The sequence below is a fragment of the Microcaecilia unicolor genome, chromosome 4, assembly GCF_901765095.1.
Source record: "Microcaecilia unicolor chromosome 4, aMicUni1.1, whole genome shotgun sequence".
Classification (NCBI taxonomy): Eukaryota; Metazoa; Chordata; class Amphibia; order Gymnophiona; family Siphonopidae; genus Microcaecilia; species Microcaecilia unicolor.
This window is the reverse complement of record NC_044034.1, coordinates 240,803,380-240,826,887: the sequence shown is the minus strand read 5'-3', so window position 1 is coordinate 240,826,887 and position 23,508 is coordinate 240,803,380. Positions and strand designations below refer to the sequence as shown.

Below are 23,508 nucleotides of genomic sequence, written 5' to 3'. Positions count from 1 at the left end.
ATGGCATGTTTAAATGGGAATGGAACTATCCCGATGGTTAGGCTATGAGCAATTATCGAATGAAGACATGGGGGTACACCCAAAGTATTCTTTTTTTAACCATACAGATAGAAAAGGATCCAGAGAGTAGAATGTCATGTTAAGTTTATTCAGAAGCTGAGTGACTAATGTTAATGAAGAAATATTGAATGAAACCCATGAGGCAGAGATTGCTGTAGAGGAGGGCCCATTGGGAATTGGATTGTTGATAAGGAGAGACTGTGAAGATAGGAGAAATGGGGCCCTATGTTTTTCTATGTTAGAGGTAAAGTACAGTGCTAAGTCTTCTGACTGAATATGGACACTCGGAATTGTGTCAGATATAGTTGTGGGTGACGCTATTAAAAATACAAAAAAGCTGTTTAATTGAATTTTCTGCCTCTTGAATTTGTTTACAAAATAAATTGCTGTGATCCACCTGTTATATCAATTAATTTCCTTTTCTTTAGTGTGATTTCTTTTAACCTTTATTTTGTAGAAATAGGAAGATAAAGCCGCCTTAAAAATGGATGAGTTGGAACAGAGGGCAAGCACAACCTCGCAATTAGGAACTCAGGATAATTCTGGGATCAGTACACTGGAGCATGGACAGAAAACACTCGCCTCACCATCAGGAAAACTGATTCCCTTCAAAATCCAGATGCTGGATGACACACAGGAAACCATTGAAGTTCCAGTAAGTTTGTTTTTCTTTTCTTTATTTAAAAAATTGAATATTATTGACAGAAATTTGAATAATGTCAATCTCACAGCACTTGACATGTGGGTGGTTTACGTTGGTCTATGAGTGCTGGTATTGATTGAAATTCTGTGCTTGTGTTGCTGAGGCAATGACATTAAACAGAAGATCCTATATTTGAAAGCATTACTTATAATTTTTTTTTTGCCTATGGTAACTAAACTTCTGGATTTTAAAGCCATCTAGACTAGATTGTATGGAGGCCAGTGTAATAGTTTTTGTATGCATAATGTCTATAGAGCCACAGTTATTTTTAATGGAAAATAAGTGTTAAAACAAATATAATAATGTCCATGGACTCCAGCTGATCTTTGGCATTCCTTTCTCTTTTTTGTAATTATGAGTTTCTTTGCTTGTTTTCTCCTGAATTAGGCCGTGCTTTTGTTGTTTCATTATGTGTTTTTTTCCTACCTCTAATACATGACGTATGGATCTGTTCTAAGGCACACGTCTTATGTCAGTTACCAAATATTCTGTGGTGGTGACTCCATTTTAGTGGCCACAGACAAGCAAGGGACCTCTGAGACTTACCTTGCTATCTATGTTGCTGCTCCTGGCTTTCTTATATAGAGTCAGCTCCGATGCTGCCATCATTCCCTGCCTTCCATAGAGCCTATGCAACACTATTTATAGTGTAGGCCAGTGCCTTGCTTTTTTTTCCCTTAGGTTGTTTGTGATCCCATTTGGGGTCTCAACCCACAATTTGGGAAGCTTTCAGGCTTATTTTCGAAAGAGAAGGGCTCCCATCTTTTGACACAGATCGGGAGATGAGCGTCCTTCTCCCAGGGTCGCTCAAATCGGCATAATCGAAAGCCGATTTGGGCGCCCTCAACTGCTTTCCGTCACGGGGATGACCAAAGTTCACGGGGGGGTGTCGGAAGCATAGCGAAGGTGGAATTGGGGCGTGCTTAACACATGGGCATCCTCGGACGATAATGGAAAAAAGAAAGGCGTCCCTGACGAGCACTTGGCCGACTTTACTTGGTCCATTTTTTTCTTGAGACTAAGCCTCAAAAGGGTTCCCAAACTGACTACATGACCACTGGAGGGAATCAGGGATGACCTCCCCTTACTCCCCCAGTGATCAGTAACCCCCTCCCATCATCAAAAAAAAAAACAACTTTAAAAATATTTTATGCCAACCTCTATGCTAGCCTCAAATGTCATACCCAGCTCTCTGACAGCAGTATGTAGGTCCCTGGAGCAGTTTTAGTGGGTGCAGTGCACTTCAGGCAGTCAGACCCAGGCCCATCCCCCCCTACCTGTTACGCTTGTGGTGGTAAATGTGAGCCCTCCAAAACCCACCCAAAACCCACTGTACCCACATGTAGGTGCCCCCTTTCACCCCTTAGGGCTATGGTAGTGGTGTACAGTTTTTTTTTTGAGGGGGGTTGAGGGCTCAGCACCCAAGGTAAGGGAGCTATGCACCTGGGAGCAGTTTGTGAAGTACACTGCAGTGCCCCCTAGGGTGCCCGGTTGGTGTCCTGGCATGTGAGGGGGACCAGTGCACTGCGAATGCTGACTCCTCCCACGACGAAAGGGCTTGGATTTGGTCGTTTCTGAGATGGGCGTCCTCGGTTTCCCTTATCGCCGAAAACCAGGGACAACCATCTCTAAGGATGACCATCATGTTGAGATTTGGGCGTCCCCAACCGTATTATCGAAACGAAAGATGGCCGCCCATCTTGTTTCGATAATACGGGTTTCCCCGCCCCTTCGCCGGGATGTCCTGCGAGGATGTCCTGAGGAAAACTTGGGCACCCCGTTCGATTATGCCTCTCCACATCTTACATTGTTTTATATTAATACTTTGTGGATCATCTAAATAAAATAAAGCCCAACTTCTGCTGAGAAATGCACAGTGTTTCATTCTTTGTAATTCAGTGTTGCTGTGTGCTTTTAAATTCAGCCTTCAGAAATTTATTTATTTATTTATTAAATTTATAGCCCAACTTTTATAATGAGTACTGATCAAAGTGGCTTACAATTTAACATCTGCAGGAAGTCATATACAAAACAAAACATTAAAATATTATGGGGTCATTTACTAACAACGTGCACTAATGTCATTACTGCGCGTTATCTGCCTGAGGGCCCTGCAGTAGATAGCATGCGCTAATGGTGTTAATGAGCGCTGTTAGTAAATGACTCTCTAAACATACAAAAACATCCATTCATCTTGTATATTCATAGTTTTAAAAAAATGACCAAAATGTTATCCTTTATTTATTTGGATTTTGCTCACACCTTTTTCAGTAGTAGCTCAAGGTGAGTTACATTCAGTTACACAGGATATTTCTCTGTCCCAGGAGGGCTCACAATCTAAGTTTGTACCTGAGGCAATGGAGGGTTAAGTGACTTGCCCAAGATTACAAGGAGCAGCAGCGGGATTTGAACCGGCCACCTCTGGATTGCAAGACTGGTGCTCTAACCACTAGGCCACTCCTCCACTTTATAAAAAGTGGGGTGCACTCAGGGCTAACTTAACCATTAGGCAAGACTAGGTAGATGCCTAGGGCAACAGCTTCTGATGAGCAACATATATCCAGGAGCAGTCAATAGGTCTTGACAACCATACACTCAAAGAACCATCAACATGTTCTTTTATCTGTAGGGAGGGTGGACAACTATCGGATATCTCATTTAGGACTAGATTCAGTAAACGGTGCTGAAAATTTGGGTGACTAAAAAAAATCTGCACTGAGTGCTATAATATAAATTGACGCTCCAAGTTGGGTGCCTTTTATAGAACAGTGCTCAGCACGGCTTTCCACGTCAACTTTTGGGTGCAAGGATTTGCACCTTTTCAAACCAGGTGTAAATCCTGGTGCACAAGTTAAGCATAAATCCCCTGAATTCAATAATACTGCACTCATCTTTAATGAACGCCTCTCCCATGGCCGTGCCCCATTTTCAGTTACTCGCTAAGAGATTTGCATGTGCATCTTTATAGAATTGTGCTTGGCAAGATGCGTGCACAAATCCCTAACTGGAGCCAATTAACAGCAATAATTGGTTGTTGTTGCCCACTTATTGCTAGTTAGTAACATAGTAGATGGCGGCAGAAAAAGACCTGCAAGGTCCACCCAGTCTGCCCAACAAGATAAACTCACATATGCCATTTTTTGTGTATACCTTACCTTGGTTTGTACCTGTCTATTTCAGGGCACAGACCGTATAAGTCTGCCCAGCACTATCCCCGCCTACCAACCACCCGCCCCGCCTTCCACCACCGGCTCTGGCACAGACCGTATAAGTCTACCCAGCACTATCCCCACCTACCAACCACCCGCCCCGCCTTCCACCACCGGCTCTGGCACAGACCGTATAAGTCTGCCCAGCACTATCCCCACCTCCCAACCACTAGCCCTGCCTCCCACCACTGGCTAAGCTTCTGGGGATCCCTTCCTTCTGAGGAGGATTCCTTTATGTTTATCCCACGCATGTTTGAATTCCGTTACCATTTTCCTCTCCACCACCTCCCGCGGGAGGGCATTCCAAGCATCCACCACTCTCTCTGTGAAAAAATACTTCCTGACATTTTTCTTGAGTCTGCCCCCCTTCAATCTCATTTCATGTCCTCTAGTTCTACCGCCTTCCCCTCTCCGGAACAGGTTCGTTTGCAGATTAATACCTTTCAAATATTTGAACGTCTGTATCGTATCACCCCTATTTCTCCTTTCCTCCAGGGTATACATGTTCAGGCCAACAAGTCTCTCCTCATACGTCTTGTAACGCAAATCCCATACCATTCTTGTAGCTTTTCTTTGCACCGCTTCCATTTTTTTAACATCCTTCACAAGATACGGCCTCCAAAACTGAACACAGTACTCCAGGTGGGGCCTCACCAACGTCTTATACAGGGGTATTAAAACCTCTTTTCTTCTGCTGGTCACACCTCTATACAGCCTAGCAATCTTCTAGCTATGGCCACCACCTTGTCACACTGTTTTGTCGCCTTCAGGTTCTCAGATACTATCACCCCAAGATCCCTCTCCCCGTCCGTACCTATCAGACTCTCACCGCCTAACACATACGTCTCCCTTGGATTTCTACTCCCTAAGTGCATCACTTTGCATTTCTTCAGATTGAATTTTAATTGCCAAACCTTAGACCATTCTTCTAGCTTCCGCAGATCCTTTTTTATGTTTTCCACGCCCTCCCTGGTGTCCACTCTGTTGCAAATCTTGGTGTCATCCGCAAAAACGCAAACTTTACCTTGTAAGCCTTCGGCAATATCACTCACAAATATATTGAATAGAATCGGCCCCAGCACCGATCCCTGAGGCACTCCACTACTCACCTTTCTGTCCTCCGAGCGAACTCCATTTACCACCACCCTCTGGCGTCTGCCCGTCAACCAGTTCCTAATCCAGTTCACCACTTCGGGTCCTATCTTCAGCCCTTCTAGTTTATTCAAGAGCCTCCTGTGGGGAACCGTGTCAAAAGCTTTGTTGAAATCTAAGTAGATTACGTCTATAGCACGTCCTTGATTTAATTCTTGATTAACGGATCATTATCCAGTTAAGATGCATGCAGTTTTGGCACCATATATAGAATCCAGGGGTTAATGTCTAGTTATGCATTTTTACAGGATTAATGTGGAAGCGGTGGATTTGAGATGATCATGATGATTAATTTCTATTATGAAAATCTCAAGGTACAGAGGAGCAGTGGACCTGAAAGTTAATTTGGTGGTGGTGGGGGGAAGAAGGGACATGTAAGCCTGAAGGTTCATCTAGGGTGCGCAGTAATCTTGCATTGGCCCTTGGTACACTATTGCCTTAACTTGATCCCTTTAAGTAATCTGTTATTTAACCAGAAATAATAAAACAGTGGTGTTTTCCCTTTGTTATGAATTATGAAAAATAACATATTTAAGGCCTCTTTCATTCTTTACACAAGGTGGCAGAAAGATGGCTATGATTTGGAGCTTACTACCTCGTCTCTTTAATTTAGTCCTCTCAAAACTAGGTTAAAGTGCTTCAGTGGTTTGTTGTGGTGAAACTTGCTCTGCCCGTTCGATGGATGACCTCAGTGGCTGAATATCCAGTGCTGTCAGTTTGTAGTATTACATCATCAAAGTAATAGAAAATTTAAACTTTATTGCGCTTTAAAAAATTTAGAGAATGTGCCATACGAAAATTTACGAGATGTTATCACATTCTATTTGGTGATTATAAGGAATTATAGTTTCTAAAATGAGGTACATTTCATTGATTTTTCACTGCATATCTTTTAAACTGCGTTTTGTGAACAGCCTTGACTAATGAAGTCATGGCATTACCTGCATTTTCGCTGTTAACTGTGCTGGCTCCTGTCTGTAATCTGGCACTTTGGTTGTTAAACTGGTTTGGTAAGATATTCATTTTCAGCATTTGTTTATGAAAAGCTACATGACCTTAGGTTTTATGCACTCTTCAGCCTTGTCACATATTTTATCCCCACTGGTGCCTCTTCTAGTGCTGGCTGTTAATGTAATACCTACACCAGCTGCAGTTATGGGACCATGGTTTTTATTTTCCTTCTTGCTCTGCTCTGTGAAAGCTACCTGATCAGTTATGCTTCTAATTCCTCCTTGTGGATCTGTACAAAAATGTTGGCTTACTATGAAAAGAAACTAAAAATAGTGAGCAGGAGCATGCTCATCTTTTTGTCTTCTAGGCACCAAATTGTGATAAGTTTATAAAGTCTCTGTGCTTAAAAAAAAATTACATGTAATAGAATGCTTAATTCTTTCATATCTTTATATCTTTTTCTATACGACTTGACCTTCCCCTCTTCCTTTCTAAAGCTCCCGAGTCATCCAGGACACCCAAATAAAGGTGTTGGGTTCATCAGAGAGAGAGAGGGCTGCACGTATGCTGTTCTAGTTAAAAATCTGTTCTACTGCTCTTCTAGCTTTATTCTTACTTTACTTTTCAGTTGTAAATGAGTCTTTTGTACAACTGCTCAGTCAGCAGCTGAAAGTGACCTTAGCAGGAAGACTTTTGACATAAAGGGAGAAAGGGGTTTTTTTTTGTCTAAAATGAGTACATCTGATTGATGGGCAGATGATCAAAATCCCTGCCCTGTTCCATACAGCGCTCTAAAAATAGCGCTGGAACAGCGCGAGGCTTTACCGCACCTATCATCAGAGATAATTGCATGCAGATTTAAGCACGTAGTTCTCTCTGATCATGGGGTAGAATAGAAGTGCGGGAGGATTGTGCCTGAGCATGCGCTCAGGCACAATCCTCCCACACTTGTTTGACAGGTCTGGGCTGTCAAAAGCCCAGACCTATTAAACACAGGGGCTGGAGGTCCACGGGACCACCAGACCTCAACTACCCCTGCCCCGAGCAGGGCGAAACGGGGGCTGGAGGTCCAGTGGAATTTCTCCCTTATATGGTGTGAAGCCCCGCCCAGCGCATCCCAGGATACACTGGGCAGGGCTGGGCGCCACCATTTTGCAGGTAGCGCCGAAAGGAGGAGGGAGGCCACCTCCCTTCTCCAACCTAAGGTAGGGGGATTGACTGCGGCCCACTGGGCCACCAGGGACGTCTTACCAATGCTGGGGAGGGGCTTGGGGCTGGAGACCCACCAGGAGACCAGAAGTCCGCCGGATCTCCAGCTCCCTGTCGCTGGGGGGGGGGGGGGGGGGTCGTCCGGGTTGTTGGTTCCTGGGGGGGGGGGGGGTCATCGGTTCCTTCGGGAGGTTGCTGCATTGGGGGGAATGGGGGCCTGCTAGAATGCAAATGCATGATGGACAGGGATTACCATTCCTCCCCAATGGTCTGCAAACCCTAAAACCAGCTCCGAGCTGGTGTAGGGTTTGCCGCAGCCAGTGAGCCAGTCTTTGGTGCGCTTGGTCGCTGATCATTGGGGATGAATAGATTTATCATGCATTTGCATGCTACTTGCGCTAAGAGCCCTGTTTTGCATGCTAGTTGCCCACAAGCGCATTGTTTCACGCGCTCAGGGGCTCTGACCATAGGGCGGTATCAAACCCAGGCACTATTATGGCACTATCAGCCTCTAGCGCCTGCGTTTGTTTCTGATCATCAGCCTGTGAATGATTTAATATTTAATATGAACAAATAATCTGTAGGTGGAAAGGGGCCAGCTACCTCAGTGGCAAGTGCTGAGCTCTTGGGAGAGAAGGGGAATGAGCTATGGTATGTGGCCTCTGACAGAGGACTCTGCTGAGTTTAGATAGTACTGGGTTGTCAAAATAGGGAAAAATCTTCAGGTAGTTATGAATGAAAGCTCACGGTATCATAATCCAATAGAAGCCATTTCTAGTTGAGCTGAAAACCCAGAGGAACAGGAGCAAATTGCTGAGGAAAAAGGAAAGAGAGGTGAAATTAACAAAGGCACAAGAGAACTGATCATTTAGAGGTTTAGCTATAGCTTTTGTTGGTTTGAGCAGTCATTTGGAGGAAGCTGAAGTCCTTCCCCTCCTCAAAGAAAGCCACTGTATTGATAGAAGTTTTGTTGATACTCTGTTTACATGTCAATTCATAACATAAAATGAGGGCTTTGCATGAGAATTTGAATGCATTGGCAGAGAGATAGAAATGCAGTGCATTACTTTTTACATGAATTTATCAATTTACCTGAATTTATCAAAGAGCAGTTTAACTTTAATCCTGCAGACGTGAGTGTGAAATGGACATTAGAACTGTAATTTCAGCTGTTTCTCTTTCTCTCACTGCAGTGATATTATTGTGGCTTACTGTATCAAGAGGTGTGCTACACGTTTTAGCTCCTTGTTATAGGGAACCGAGTTGTTCATTTAGAAACATATTTTAATTTTTTAATTGCTTTTTTATATCTTTTGTGAGGGATAAAACCTGTTTCCTTAGACTGTTTCCTTTTTTGCTGACTTGACTTATTTTGTGTAGTATTGCTGTTTTTTTAATGTACGTTTTTACATAGGTTAGCTATTATTGCATGCACAGGACAAAAGGATCCAAGATGAAGACATTCATGAACATTTTTCTTCTGTATAGTACATATGTAAAAGTGTTGTGCTCTGCTAAAGAAGCAGTGTATGAATGAGATACCCTTGTAGATGCATGAAGCACATGTGGAAAATGTTGCAATGAGCAGTTGATATGTATTGGATTTGTTCTCATTTCACCACTTTTTTATTTCTTCTTCTTTTGTATTTTTATCTTTATGTAAAATGTATTGTGTTCAGTGTTATTATCCGACTAAGCACAATGCACTACAACAAAATATCTATAAAATAAATGCTCTTAATGTAGTGAATGAGTATTGGCAATACCATTCCGAGCATAACATACTGTATATAAATAAATGACATAGCATAGTCCAGCTTGAAGAAATTTTAATATACATTCAAAATAGGAAATTTATCTCTTGCTTTTAGCACTTCGTAGATCAACTTAGGGTGAAATGATTTCATTGTAGTATGATTCAACTTTCCTCCTTGGATGGAATGTTTCGCAAAATTCTTCTCACATATGACGCCAACAACCTAGTTGAGGAACATGCTGTACTCATGGATAGCCAATGTCAATTTCCATTAACCTGAGACCACCTCAGCTTTGATGATACGACAAAAAGAGGGTATTTTTAAAACAGGGTGCCTAGGTTAATAGGGCAGGAAGGTGACTAAGTGTAGCATATGTGCCTTTTTAAAATACTAGCACAGATCCTGAAGAAATCGTGCCTAAGTTGAAGGTGTGGACATACACCTGCTCGAGAGTAGGTGTAAATGTACATACATATTTTATAAAGCACATGTGCAAATCCAGATTGTTTCTTGAGCATGCCTACTGTACAGGTACATGCATATATGTTAGGCGTGAAAATGTAGGCCCTTCTTTAATGTAAACCTTCTTTAATAGGTTCCCCTGTCCACTGAGTTCAAAACGTAGCCTGGCTAATCATACAGTGCCGTATATTGTGTGAGAAGAAATGCCTTTTCACCTCACCATATTCACACAGCCTGTCAGTCTCTGCAATGAAGTCCGGAAACACGATCCTAGAATTCTTGTAGCTGAGGTCTTGCTTTCTGAGCCTTTAGCAAAAAGAGCTCATTGTGCCTGAGTCTAGATTTCAGTGGCTACAGGCTTGCCAATGATATTCAAACTGTGCATCTTACAGATCAATCCAGTCCTGACCTAGGCAACCTAAATGCCTGGATACTATTGCTTGCTGACTTTCCCAACAGGGCTTCAAACCAAACCCTTCCAAATCTAAGGCATTATGGATTGCAAGCCATCCTTATATCCCTGTACTCAACCATGTATTAATAAATTCCCAGTCCCCCTTTTCAATAGTATTACTATTCCAAGATGTTAAATTTGATTCTTCTAACTTTTGACTCCCAAATTATAGCAACTCTCCAATTCTTTTTCTTCACTCTTTGATGAATGTTTCAGAAAACCATTTTTCCCTGAGCAGTTGAAATCTTTGGCTTTTGCCCTAATTCTAAACCATGTTAATTATTTCAACTTTTTACTTTGGTCTTTAACCATTTCTCCATTCATAATCTACAACGCTACCAAAATACTGCAGTTACTATATATATTACATACAGGTACAGGCAGATTTGACCTTAAAACCCCAAAGCAGCTGCATTGGCCCCCAGTATGCCGTAGAATTTAATTTAGTATCTGTTCATGATCCACAAAGTTTTTCATACCAGCATTCTTATTTTCGACTCTGATTTGCTCTTTCCACACCACTTCACTTATCCTGCTTGGTCTTCGTATGTTAATCAGTCAGTCACACCTTCCCTTTCCTTCTATCATCTCAATACAACCAGATATTTAGCATTCTTTTGCCTCACTTAAGAGGAGAATCTAATCAGCCTCCTTTCAAAGCAGCTTTGAAAATGTATCTATTTACCCTAGTATATGGAGATACAAATTTGTCCCAGTCTGGGGTTTTCCAGGGTACACCGCGCTCTGCCTCTTTTCTCTGTCTTTACTCTGTCAGTTGATTGCTATCTAAACGAAGAGAATAACTGAAAGAGAAATTGAGAATTACAATCAGCGTTGGTATGCTCTTATCCAAGGTTCAGAAGTAGTATATTAAGACATCCAGTAAACTAAACAAAATTCAGCACCTTCAGCAAAATGGTTTGTGGATGGCTAGGCTGTTTGCTGTGACATGTGGTAGTTCTATTCACACTGTCTAGTACTAAGCTTCCAGGCAAGAGTGGATCCAATAAAATCTGTTGCAGGAACTTCTTCTCGCTGAGCGATTCCATTGCTCCCATTTTCACTCTCTCTGGATCGCCCACCAACCTCCGGTTATTTCTTTGGGTAATGGTTCTCTAGATGGTCATTCCTTAGCATCCTTACCAGAGCAGTTCAGAACCTGTGGGTTATGTCTGTTGACCAATGGATGGAGAAAGATAAGTTAAAAAAAAAAAGTCCTGTGTGCTTTGCGCTATAAGGGTACCAAGCAGCATGGTGTCATCTATATTTCTCTGTCTCCAATAGATAGATGACAGGCTAACTGTAAGCTCCTGAACTGATGATTAAAACAACTCCTGAGCTAGTTGGGGAAACTGAACTCCAGTTGAGCTGGTGGTGCCTATTTAAAGTCTGAACTGCATTAAAAAAAAAGGATAAAGAGAAAGTTTGTATTTGAGCTGGGGTGTATAGTAGTTCAGAGAAATCTTTCTAGACCCTCCCCTAAATCTTTAATTTCCCAGGAGGAACTTCAGAGTAATAAGGATTCCTGATGTTCAACAGTTTGCAGTGCTATTTTGACCTTTGCATTGCTTATGCTCTCTGCTGGTAAATCAGCATATTTACTCACTCCACGGATGAAGGGAGAACCTTTCTTAGTGCTGAATTTCCTGAGGGAGCTCAGGTTTCAGCCAGCCTTTGTCACCAGCAGTGACTTTTATTTCTACTTTTGAATTCCTCCAAAGTTTCTAGGCCTCAATACTGGGCTAGATTTAATACAAACTTGACTCTCTGAGGTAAACTCAGGATGTTCTGGTGAAAGTTTCCATATCTTTGTGCCGTTGCTTCTACAGCTTAGAGAAGTAGTTTGTATGCTTCTGGTTTTAACACTTCTTGCCGAATGTTTGGCTCAAAGCTCAACATGAGTTTCCCTTTATTTGAACTTGCTTTGTCTCTTCAGCCAGGCAGTCCCGTAGAGCATCTGTGAAAGTGCAGGGAAATGTTCCTGTTAGTAAAGCTTTATTTTTATCTCCAGCTCAGCTATGATTTATTTATTTTTATTTATTTATTACATTTGTACCCCACATTATCCCACCTATTTGCAGGCTCAATGTGGCTTACAGAGTGTTATTATGACATATTCATGAGAGGATAATAGATATAGTTTGTGGTAGGACGAAGATATTTGAAGAAAGAGAAGGGGGTGTTAAATAGGGTGATGTAGGAGGTGTAATTAGTTGTGTGGGTGGGTTGTGTGGTGATTTGTGTCTTTAGGGGTTCTTTTTGTAGGATCTGTTGAAGAGATGTGTCTTCAAGGATTTGCGAAAGTTGTTTAGATTGTCCATGGTTTTTAAGGTTGGGGGTAGCGCACTCCATAGCTGTGTGCTTCTATACGAGAAGGTGGTGGCGTATGCTTGCTTGTATTTGAGTCCTTTACAGCTGGGGAAGTTCAAGTTGAGGAATTTGCGGGCTGATCTCTTGGCATTTCTGGGCGGTAGGTCCACTAGATTAGACATATAAAGTGGGGCATCTGCGTGAATGATCTTGTGTACGATCGTGCATATCTTGAATTTGATGCGTTCCTTAAGTGGTAGCCAGTGAAGGTTCTCTCTTAAGGGTGTCGCATTTTCGTATTTGGTTTTACCAAATATGAGTCTGGCTGCGGTATTTTGGGCTGTTTGGAGTTTCTTAATAGTCTGTTCTTTGCAGCCGGCGTACAGAGCGTTACAGTAGTCCAAGTGACTTAATACCATAGACTGTATCAGGGTACGGAAAATGCTTCTCGGGAAATAAGGTTTGACTCTTTTGAGTTTCCACATCGAGTAGAACATCTTTTTTGTCGTGTTCTTCACCTGGGTATCGAGAGTGAGGTTTCGGTCTATGGTAACTCCAAGAATCTTCAGGTTTTCTGAGATAGGAAGGGTGCAGTATGGTGTAGTAATAGTGGAGTAGTTGTTTATGTTATATTGAGAAGTGAGTACTAGGCATTGAGTTTTTTCAGAGTTGAGTTTTAGACGGAATGAATCTGCCCAGGTATGCATGATTCTGAGGCCTTGGTTGATCTCGTTGGTGATTTCGGTTATATTGTGTTTGAACGGGATGTAGATTGTAACATCGTCTGCATATATGAAAGGGTTGAGGTTTTGATTGGCTAATAGTATCATCATTAAGTTGAAGATGGTAGGTGATAAGGGGGATCCTTGAGGAACTCCGCATTCCTGTGTCCATGGAGGTGATCTATCGGCATCTGTTATTACTTGGTAGGATCTGGTGGTGAGGAATCCCTCGAACCACCTGAGGACCGGGCCTCCGACTCCGAAGTATTCTAGAATATGAAGTAATATTCCATGATCAACCATGTCGAAGGCGCTTGACATGTCAAATTGCAGTACTAGTATGTTCTTGCCAGTTGCAATTGTTTTTTTGAATGAGTTCATTGCCGCCACTAGTAAAGTTTCGGTGCTGTGATTTGATCGAAATCCTGATTGTGATTCATGTAGAATTGAGTGTTTATTTAGGTATTCAGTGAGTTGTTTCGTAACTATACCCTCCATTATTTTGGTAATGAGCGGTATAGACGCAACTGGTCGATAATTAGTTAGGTCCATTGTGCTTTTTTCAGCGTCTTTTGGCAAAGGTGTGAGTAGGGATGTTTCCTTTATTCGTGGGGAATAGGCCGTTTTGGAGTCTGTGGTTGATTTGATCCGTAAGGTCTTTCTTGAATTGTTTTGGAGCGGCTCTTATTAGGCTAACAGGGCAAATGTCTAATTTGCATTGAGACTTGCTATATTTTTTAAGCCATTGTGAGAGTTCATCTACTGAGATTTTGTCGAAGTTGGTCCACGAACGATCAGCTGGGTATTCCCCAGGTTTTGGATCTAAGCAATCAAGGATTCTTGTATAGTCGGTGGTGTTGTTTGGTATCATGCGCCGGAGTTTTATGATTTTTTCGTTAAAATATTTCGCTATGTTGGTAGCGGATGGGGTGTCTGTGTTGTTAGAAGTAACCGGTGTAGTGTTTAGGAGTTTGTTCACAAGTGAGAAGAGCTTATGTGCATCTTTGTAGCTTGGTCCTATTATGGTTTTGTAGTACATTCTTTTAGTTTGTCTGATTTTGTATTTGTATTTTCTTTGCAGCTGTTTCCAGTCATTAAGAGTGATTTCGTCTTTTCTTTTGCTCCATATTCTTTCCAGTCTTCTAACCTGTGTTTTTAAGTCTTTCAATTCTTCATTGAACCATGGTATGGTGTTTTTTCTTTTTGAGGATCTAGTTTGGAGCGGTGTTATGCTGTCTAGTATTGCTGTACATTTGTTGTCCCATTCTTGTAGAAATTGGGGTGAGTCTGTGGGAGTTGCCCATTCGTCAGTATAAAGTTCTTGCCAGAATGTTAGTGGGTCTATTTTGCCTCTTGTGGTATAGGTTCTTTTTTCCTGTTTTCGTTGTGACCCTTTTGTTTTCCATGAGAGGGAGGTATTAGCTTTGTAGTGATCTGACCATGGTGCAGCTGTCCATTTTGTATCTGTGATAGTGAGGATGGGTTCTGCTGATACTTTTTCTCCAGTAGGGGGCATCTTCTTCACCCAAAGGCAGGCAGCTAGTTTGGAGGTTAATGGAGAAGGCATTTGGCTCTGCTTCACAATTTCTTGCTGTTCCCACAAGCTTCTATTTCTCAACTCCTGAGGGAGCTCAGGATGTTTTGCTTTTTTTGTTGTTGTTGTTGTTGCTGCTTTTTTTAAATCTCCTGGACTTTGGCAGAATTGTTTTCAATTAAAGCAGTGGGACTTGTTTTCTACATGGCTGTGTCTCTCTGGCAAAGTGTTTCAGTCCAGTTTATGGAGGAGTTCCCTCTGAGAGGAGGGCATATTCCTGTTTGTTCTATTTTCTGGTTAATTACCTACTTCATCCTATGTAAGTCAGTCATACTGTGCTAATATGCTTGTAAAGCAAGGTAAGCTGAAATTTGTTGTGCTATTTAAAAAAAAAAAAAAAAAGTAAGTACAGAGTGATTTCAAGTTAAGCTTTTTGCTGTAGCACACAGTAGGTTTTAGCTTTCCTGTTCTAGAAGTGGGCTTTTCTGCCTTACCTTTTAGATTCTCTAGTGAAGCTTTGCAAGCCTATGGTTACATGCTGTAAACGGAACCAGTGAAGCCAGTATTCTACTCCTATTGCTACGTTTGGTGATGCTTGTCCCCTCTCTGCCTCAGGCACACTTCTACAATTTGTAGCTGCCAGCTTTAGTGGACTGTGAGGGGAGTGAGCGGAATAGTGGAAGGGGTCTCTGGGAAAGACTCCCTCACTGAGGTTGTAGGTTTGCCACATTACGGCAGTTGGCACTAAGCCTGCCATAGCAAGGAGAACAAGAAGTCACCTCTACAGGAACACAAAGGCAATAAAACAAAGTAGAGGAGACAACAAGAGTAACAGCTCTGGGAGTGTATACGAAAAAATCCCAAGCAGGTAACTGCTAAACCTGCCATGGCAGAGGCTGAGTCAGAGGGGTGGGGTTCAGGTTGGGAGGTGGTTAAATGCCCTGGAGCAGAGTGAATCAGGGAGTCCCCGAGGCAAAAGGTCTGCATGAGTAAGGCCTCGATACAGAGGTCTTTAGGAGAGGAGGAGAGAAAGAGAGATATCCCGAGAGTGAGATCTGCTGGAGGGAGGCTCCAATGGAAGGGACTCTCCCCTGCTCCAATGGAAGGGACTCTCCCCTAAAGTGTTGGCGGGGCTGCAGTACCTGTGGGGGAGTCCCAGGGATGTAAGGAGTGGTCCTAGCTTTAAGGTTTGCACCCTGTAGATTGCATGAGAAGGAACCGAAGACTGCAAAGGTAAAAGAGTGTGAAGACCCAGGTCCCTTGAGTGTTCTGGTTGGAGCCAGGCCGGAATTTGAGTAACTGGAACTGTATTGAAGAAGCTAGAAGTGTTAAAAGAGAAGAGAGTAATTTGAGTGTGCATCTGAGTAAAAGTGACTGAGAAGCTGGTTCTGGAGCAAGGAAGTTCGTGTGGAAAGTGAAACCAAGAATTGCTGCTGATACTGGAGCTGCTGTGTTAAGGCAGTCTACCTGCATCAAAGGGGATAAGCCAGTTGGGGTTTAGCATATCCCTGACAGGAGACTTTTAGCACCTGTAAAAGGTGGAATGGAGCAAGAAACTCCAGGATAGGCATTTGGGACCAGGAGTGGGAGGAAGCCTTGTCAACCCTGCAGCAGTTCCCTGTAGACAGGACTAATTACTGTTCCTGGGAAGGGGATGTGCCGAAGAAAAGAGAAGCCAGGCTCACCAGAAAAGTAAAGAGAAATTAAGGAAGGCAGTTGGTAAAGAGACTAAGGAGGTAGCTAAAAGAGCCCAGGGAAAGGTTTGCCCACTGATCTGCCCAGAAACAGAGAGGTTCAGAAGTGGGAATCCTCTGACAAGGATATAGAGTGCAGAAGACCTCGGCAAGAAGTTGAGTGAGGTGCAACAGAAATGCTGGAGACTGCAAGAAGAGAAAGAAGCTCTTCGTGTAGCTGATAAAAGCGCAGAGTCTGAATCAAGGTTAACCCCTGGTGGGGTTGAAGGAAGCAGGCTATGAGGGGAAAAGCCTGGCCAGCACCAAGGAGGGTGACTTATCCAACACCCCAGAGTTGTGGAAGGATTTGATATAAGAATGCAGTGCTGTCACTGAGAGGGTGGTGAAGAGCAACACATTGAAATTCTCAAGGAGTGACTGCCCACTGTGTTTTGTACTTCAGTTTTGCCTTGCACCTAGGAATCATACTTTTATATCAGATATGAATTTAATATACCCACCACAAGTCTAAGGTCTTAAAAACTGGAGGCTTGGGTTTAATATGCTGTAAATAAATTAAAGTACTGTAGTAAAATTATGTGAGAATGAAAGAAGCCTAGGGATATGAATAATAAAGTAAAGCTAGGAACCGGGGTGTATGTACACTGGACAAAGATGAGAAGGAATACATGTCTAAGGACTATGGAAGTAATTCATGGCCGGAGGAATGTGAAGTCTCCCGAGGAGGAGCAAGTAGCCCGAAAGAAGGTATTGGAGAAGGAATGGGTTACAAGGGTGAGGAAATGGAAACCTGTCCATCAGCCCTTCAGAGGAGCTATCGAATATGGTCCTCATGTCAGGGGGACAATAACGTTAGAGGCAAAAGTTAGTTGACACACCAAGGCTTTTCCCTTTTGGGGGGCTTAGGATGTGAGTGGAATGTTGTGCAGGGTAGTGAGTGGGGCTAGGGTAGACAGTGGTAGACACAGGGGTGTTAGAATTGGGGAAAGGGTGAGGGGAGAAAAAATTGGGAAACCTTAAAGCAATCATGAATAATAATTTGCTATTACTGCACATATAGGTATAGTGTTTGTTCCAGTGGACGATAGGGATAAGCTATGTGTTGTAAAGCCAGCTCATTATATCATGCATTGCCAGTGTTGGATTTGGTTCATGTTGTGATAAATTTTTATTTATTTTTAGCAATACCAGTTTCAACATATACATTGCTGTAGTTGAATTTTCTTCTATTTCTTCTGAATTCTAAGTAATGTAATTTTCATTAGTAGTAACATATCATAGTAGATGATGGAAGATAAAGACCTGTATGGTCCATCCAGTCTGCCCAACAAGATAAATTCATATCATAAGGTATGATGTGGTACTACATATGTATAATTGACCTTCATTTGTCCTATGGTCTATGCCCTGAAAATGGTAAGAAGTCTGCCTGGCACTGTCCTCCTTCTCCAGCTTCTGAACTTGTCATCGAAGCCTCACTCCAGCCCATCCAAATCTGTCCATCCACAATCAGGGTACAGACCGTAGAAGTCTGCCCGGCACTGGCCTGTCCATCCAGCCAGCCACAATCAGGGCACTGACTGTAAAAGTCTGTCCGGCACTGGCCAGTCCATCCAGCCACAATCAGGGCACTGACTGTAAAAGTCTGTCCGGCACTGGTATGTCCATCCAGCCACAATCAGGGCACTGACTGTAAAAGTCTGTCCGGCACTGGTATGTCCATCCAGCCACAATCAGGGCACGGATTGTAGGAGTCAGCCTCGCACTGTCTTTGCTTCCAAATTACTGGTGTTGCCATCTAATCGCCATTAAGCTTGTTTGGTTCCATTCCTTCTAAATAGGATTCCTTCAATTCAAATTCAGATTCAATTCAAATCAATTCTTGTATACCGCTAATACCCCTTTTCCAGGGTTCAACGCGGTTTATATTCTAAACGAGACAAAGGCAAATAGTTTTAGTATGAGGCATGAGAAACATTAGAGAACATTGGTGTAACGCATGAGACTAAAAACATTAAGGAATGGATAATGGATGATACTAGGAGGTAGACGTTACAGTGGATTGTTATGAAACAGTCTTTGGGAAGAGAAAGGTTTTTCTTTTTCTGTTTATCCTTTGTGTTTATCCCACACATTTTTGAATTCCGCTACCGTTTTCATCTCCACCACCTCCCGAGGGAGGGCATTCAAGGAAGGGCATTCCAGGTATCTACCACCCTCTCTGTGGAAAAAGTACTCCCACTGGCTAGAATGCAGTTCTTAAAAATGTTGGAAATTTAAGAAAAAATATTGAAAAGTTCTGATCTGTTGTCGTAAATATCAGTAAGCAAATTGAGGCAAAAATGTATCCATTGTGATTTTTATAGGTTGCTTAATTAGGAACAGCCAAACAAATAAGATATGCATGGGTTGTGCCTTTGTAGACAGCAAACATACCTGTTTAATTTCAAGACCTTAACTGCTGCATGTAATTTTAAAACTAGTTGCCAAAGGTGGTTAAATTGTTTTGTTTACATTAAAATCTTTTCCAATGCCATATCTCATACAATGTTATCTTATCTCAAGTTACTGTTTCCACTGCAAACCCTGTCTTTACATAAACTGTTTAATCAAATTTGTTCTAATTGGAGGAAGTAACTTTCTCAATAAGACATGCCAACTTTGGCCATGTACATTTGTTGTTTCCTACAGAACAAATTGTGATTAAAAAAAAAATCAATACTTCTATTCCACATAATCTAGCAAATAGTTAAACTTTGCAGTTTACAATTGAAACCATAATGAGTATGCATGTTTAGTCACATTTGTTATAAACTTTGAGAACCAAGAAGACTAAAATAAAGTATAACAAAGCTGTAATTAATTTGGTGGTGATTTTTGTAAAACAGGGATATCTGTAGGGTGCCATTATAAACACAAGTGCTACAGCTAGATCTGGTTAATAAATTATACATCTGTCAACTGAACTTATCTAAATAATGAATCATTCCAGTAACACAATGTCGTATACCGGTCCATTCCATGGGTTACTAATTAGGCAGTATATTTACAGAGATATCCATAAACTTAAGCAGATGGGATTGCAAAGAACTCAGTGGGGTTGTTTTTCAAATTACTATTCTTTTCATATAACTTCCATTAAAGTGTATATAAGCTTCATTTATCTGTATACTTGTGTATTCACTCAATTCAAGCTTTTGAACTACTACAACATTATTCAATGTTTATCCAGTTAAAATGTCTGTTATCATATAGTTTCTCTTATGGAATAGAAGTTATAAAACATTGTTATTTTGTATTGAATTTGGATGTTTGTTACCCTTAAAATCTAATGAAAGTTACTAAATAAAAAAGAAAGAAAGTGTTTTGATCTGCAAAACAAAATGCAGACAACTTTTCATACTATAAAGAAAACTTTCAAGAACTTAAAAAAAAAAAGACTTTTTTAGCATGAGTATTAAAATTTAAGGGTCCTAAGCTACACTGTAGGCATGCTAACATTTTTTTGTATGTTCTAACACTAGAGACACCTATAGGAATATATGGGTGTCTCTAGCATTAGTGCATGCTAAAATCAGGTCCCTAAGTCTTTGTTTATTTAAAAGATTTTATATAGAGAAAACATATCAAGGTAACATGTGAAGCAAATCACAATGAACTGAATCTTAATAATATGAAACAAAAGAAGGAAGAACTTCAATCCTCAAGAACACGTAAACACCAACAAAAAGGAGTGAGGAAACAAAAATTGAGGAAGCCAAAGCTGAATGATGTAAAAAAAAATCCTATTTATTGTTTCCAAAGTACTGTGAACATATAATCAAAGGACTCTACACGGCCGTGTTTCGACAGACGTGCCTTCATCATGAGCCCTTCACATACACAATACAATAAGTATAGCAGTCACAAAGATGACATATATAATAATTCCTTGTCATCAGCAGCAGATGAATCCATTATGAATGGGTTGTGTCCACCTACCAGCAGGGGGAGATAGAGAACACTGAAAACCATAGTGCCTCTAGGACGGCTAGCTCCATCTGCCTCTCAGTATTTCTATATCTCTCAGCAGGGTTCGCAGCTTGTTCAGCTCCTTCAAGTTTCTGCCTGGGGTGGCTCCTGTGCTTTTGCCAGTTGTAGCAGGGGTGTTGTGGCTAAGTGGAGCCCACTTTAAAGGCACATAGGTTCGCCCTTTCCCTGCCTCCCCCCCCCCCCCCCCCCGTGTGGATGCAGGCATATAGGTTCGCCATTTCCCTACCTATTCCACCCACTTCTGCCTCCGGAGTGCCTCTATAGCTGTTTGCCTCCAACTTTCCTCACAGCGTTAAAAAAAAAAAACGCACTTTTTAGCGCTATTTCTGAGGCATTTCTTGACTGTGCAGCGTGACCGGAGCTCATGGACCTTTGAGGTAAGAGCAGTACTCAGCTCCTCCGGGGAGGGCCCGCGGACGGCGTTCTGATTGGGGTGATTTTGGCGCCATTTTGAATTTTATTCCGCCGTTTTTCGGCGATGGCTGCTGAGGGAGTTACGCACTGTTCCAGTTCTGGCAAGCGCAGATCAGCAGCGGGGCTCTGTAAAACGTGCTGTTTAGATGGTAGAACCAGTACGAGCATGGCAAGCGATGATTCTTCCCGCTCAATGGAGCTGGCAGCGGGCGCCATCTTGGAAGCGCTGTATGGCTCGACCCCCCCCCCCCCCCCCCCCGCGGTTGCGGAGGAGTCTGAGAGCAGAGGGGCGCCTCGGGCCAAAGCTACCAGAGGAGCTCCGTTCCCTGTGGCTCCTAATTCGGAGATGGGAGGTCAGGGCGAGTTTTTCTCCCCTGAGTTTGTGCTTATTTTACATAAAGCCTTCTTGCTGAAAAGAGCTCTGCCGTTTGTCTGCTCCCCCTCTGACTGATGATGGCCCGGGACTGATATCAGACGTGGATGCCCCTGAGAGTTGGATGCACGCTAAGCATAGACGGGTAAATTCCCCGTCGGAGAGTGGTGCCACAGCTCCCCCAAACCTTTTCCAAGGTAATGGTGGTGGTAGCTGCCTTTCTCAGGCGAGAAGGTATCCGGGTCTCCTAGGTGGTTTCTTTTGAATCGCTACTGTCCGGTGTGACAGGCTTTCTTGGCTCCAAAGTTTCTCTCCGTTTAATCTCAGAGGATTTGGATACCTATACACTTCACATAATTTATGCCCAAACCCTGACCCCTGAGGCAGGAGTTGTTTCACGCCGAAACACGGACCGTGTCGGGTCATTCACTAATAAAACACTCCTGTTGTCTCCGTCTTGAAGGCCCAGTGTTGCTTTTTTTGTTTATGTACTTTTTATGTATGCTGGTTACCCTCTCTGTTTGGCTTGTACTATATGTTAGAAAGCATTGAGTCAAACAGAATAAAAGTTTTGCAGGAAGTATAAACTGTGTTGAATTTTGATGGCTAAAAATTCCATGTGTGAAGAGAGAGAGAGAATAGCGGTGGTGGGACATGCCATGAAGTTACAAGTATATTTAAAAGAAATTGGAAAAAAAATATTTTTTACTTGGTGCACAGTTAAGCTTTGGAATTTGTTGCCAGGAGGATGATTTAAAAGCATTTAGCATAGTTGAATTTAAACAAGGTTTGGAAAAGTTCCTGGAGAAAGTCAAGAGACTGTTGTTAAGGTGAATTTGTTGCAAGTCAGTGTTTATCCCCGGAGAATACATAACGTGGAGTCCAGCTGCTTCTCTGGATCCTTCCATGTACTTGTGACCTGGATCGACTATTGTTGAAAACAGGATGGGGTTTGGTGGACCTTTAGTCGGTCCCAGTGTGGTGATTCTTATGTTTTATTTTATGTGATTTGATGTAAACTGCATAGAACCTTTACAGGCATCGGGATAAATAAGTGAATATACATAAAATAAAGATAGGGATAAATGTCAAGTCCAGAGTATTTCCCTGGTCATAAGTGGAGGAATTTACCATCTGGATATTATCTGTTTTTTACCAGATGGTTTTAAAAAGCACATATCTATTTATTTATTTTATTTAGATTTTGCTCACACCTTTTTCAGTAGTAGCTCAAGGCGAGTTACATTCAGGTACTCTGGATATTTTTCTCTGTCCCAGGAGGGCGCACAATCCTAAGTTTGTACCACTCCACTCCAGTTAAATTAACTGAAACATTAAAGTCCCTGACAACCAACAAATGTACTGCAAATGTAGTTCAGAAATTAAATCAGTCAATGTAAATAAAGCTGAGTCCCTGTTCCCAGGTGGATTATGTACTGCTGACCTGGAATCTTACCAAGAGGCCCTCAGCAGGGCTAATCTCTTTATCTCTTTTAGTCAACCATAATAATTTAGAATAGATCACTGCCATCTCTCTCCTTCCCTCCTTCCGCTTCTACAAACATTCAAAAAGTTAAAACTCCTAGGACAGAAAAGTTTGTCTCAACATCCCCTTCCCCTAACCAAGTTTCCATAATAAAAATTTTTTTAAAAAAGCAAGGCTTGTAGCGTATGATCAAAATTGTTTTTTATTATTGAGGGATTGGATTTTGGATGGAATAAGCAGGCCAGAATTAGTAAAGCTTGTAGACAGCCTTTAGTGTAGTTGTGCAGCATGACAGAATATAAAAAAACAACAGTGTAAAAAGACTCAAAAATCTTATTTTAATAATTAGGGGGCCCTTTTAGTAAGCCGCGTAAGCATCTACGCGTGCCCAATGCGCACCAAAATGGAGTTACCGCGTGGCTCTTGCGGTAATTTCATTGTTGGCGTGTGTCCGATATGTGCAGCTGAAAAATCATTTTTATTTTTGGACGCTCGCCAAGTGCCATTTGATAAGCGTAGGTCATTACCTCCTGGTTACCGCATGAGACTTTACCGCTAGGTCAATGGCTGGCGCTAAGGTCGCAGACCCAAAATGGATGGGCAGCAATTTAAAATGGATCGTCACGCGCCCAAAACCCGTGCCTACGCTACCGCAAGCCATTTTTCAGCACACTTTAGTAAAAGGACCCCAAGAACAATGGGCATGCCTTTAAGACCTATTTATTTATTTATATCACAGCTTTTATACTGCACTATCCAATGTACTAGGCCAGTGATGGCGAACCTATGGCACGCGTGCCAGAGAGGTCACACAGAGCTCTCTCTGTTGGCACACGCGCCCAGCCACTTTCCCTTCATCCTTCGTGGCCGCTACACAAAGAAAAAAAAAAACAAGCAATCGCGGCACCACAGCCCAGGCAGCCATCGCATTGGCTGTTAGGCTCTGCAGCCAGTAGGGGGGTGTCGCCGGCGCGCACCTTCCATTT

The 23,508-nt window shown here is 42.3% G+C and overlaps 1 protein-coding gene across 1 annotated transcript in view; it reads left to right on the top strand.

The window, feature by feature from the left end:
* FARP1 (FERM, ARH/RhoGEF and pleckstrin domain protein 1) overlaps window positions 1-23,508 on the top strand; it is a 424,664-nt gene that overhangs the window by 66,901 nt on the left and 334,255 nt on the right. The window contains 1 exon segment of the mRNA XM_030201356.1: window positions 518-715. Within this exon segment, the coding sequence (XP_030057216.1) occupies window positions 545-715 (171 nt within the window). The 5' untranslated portion in view covers window positions 518-544.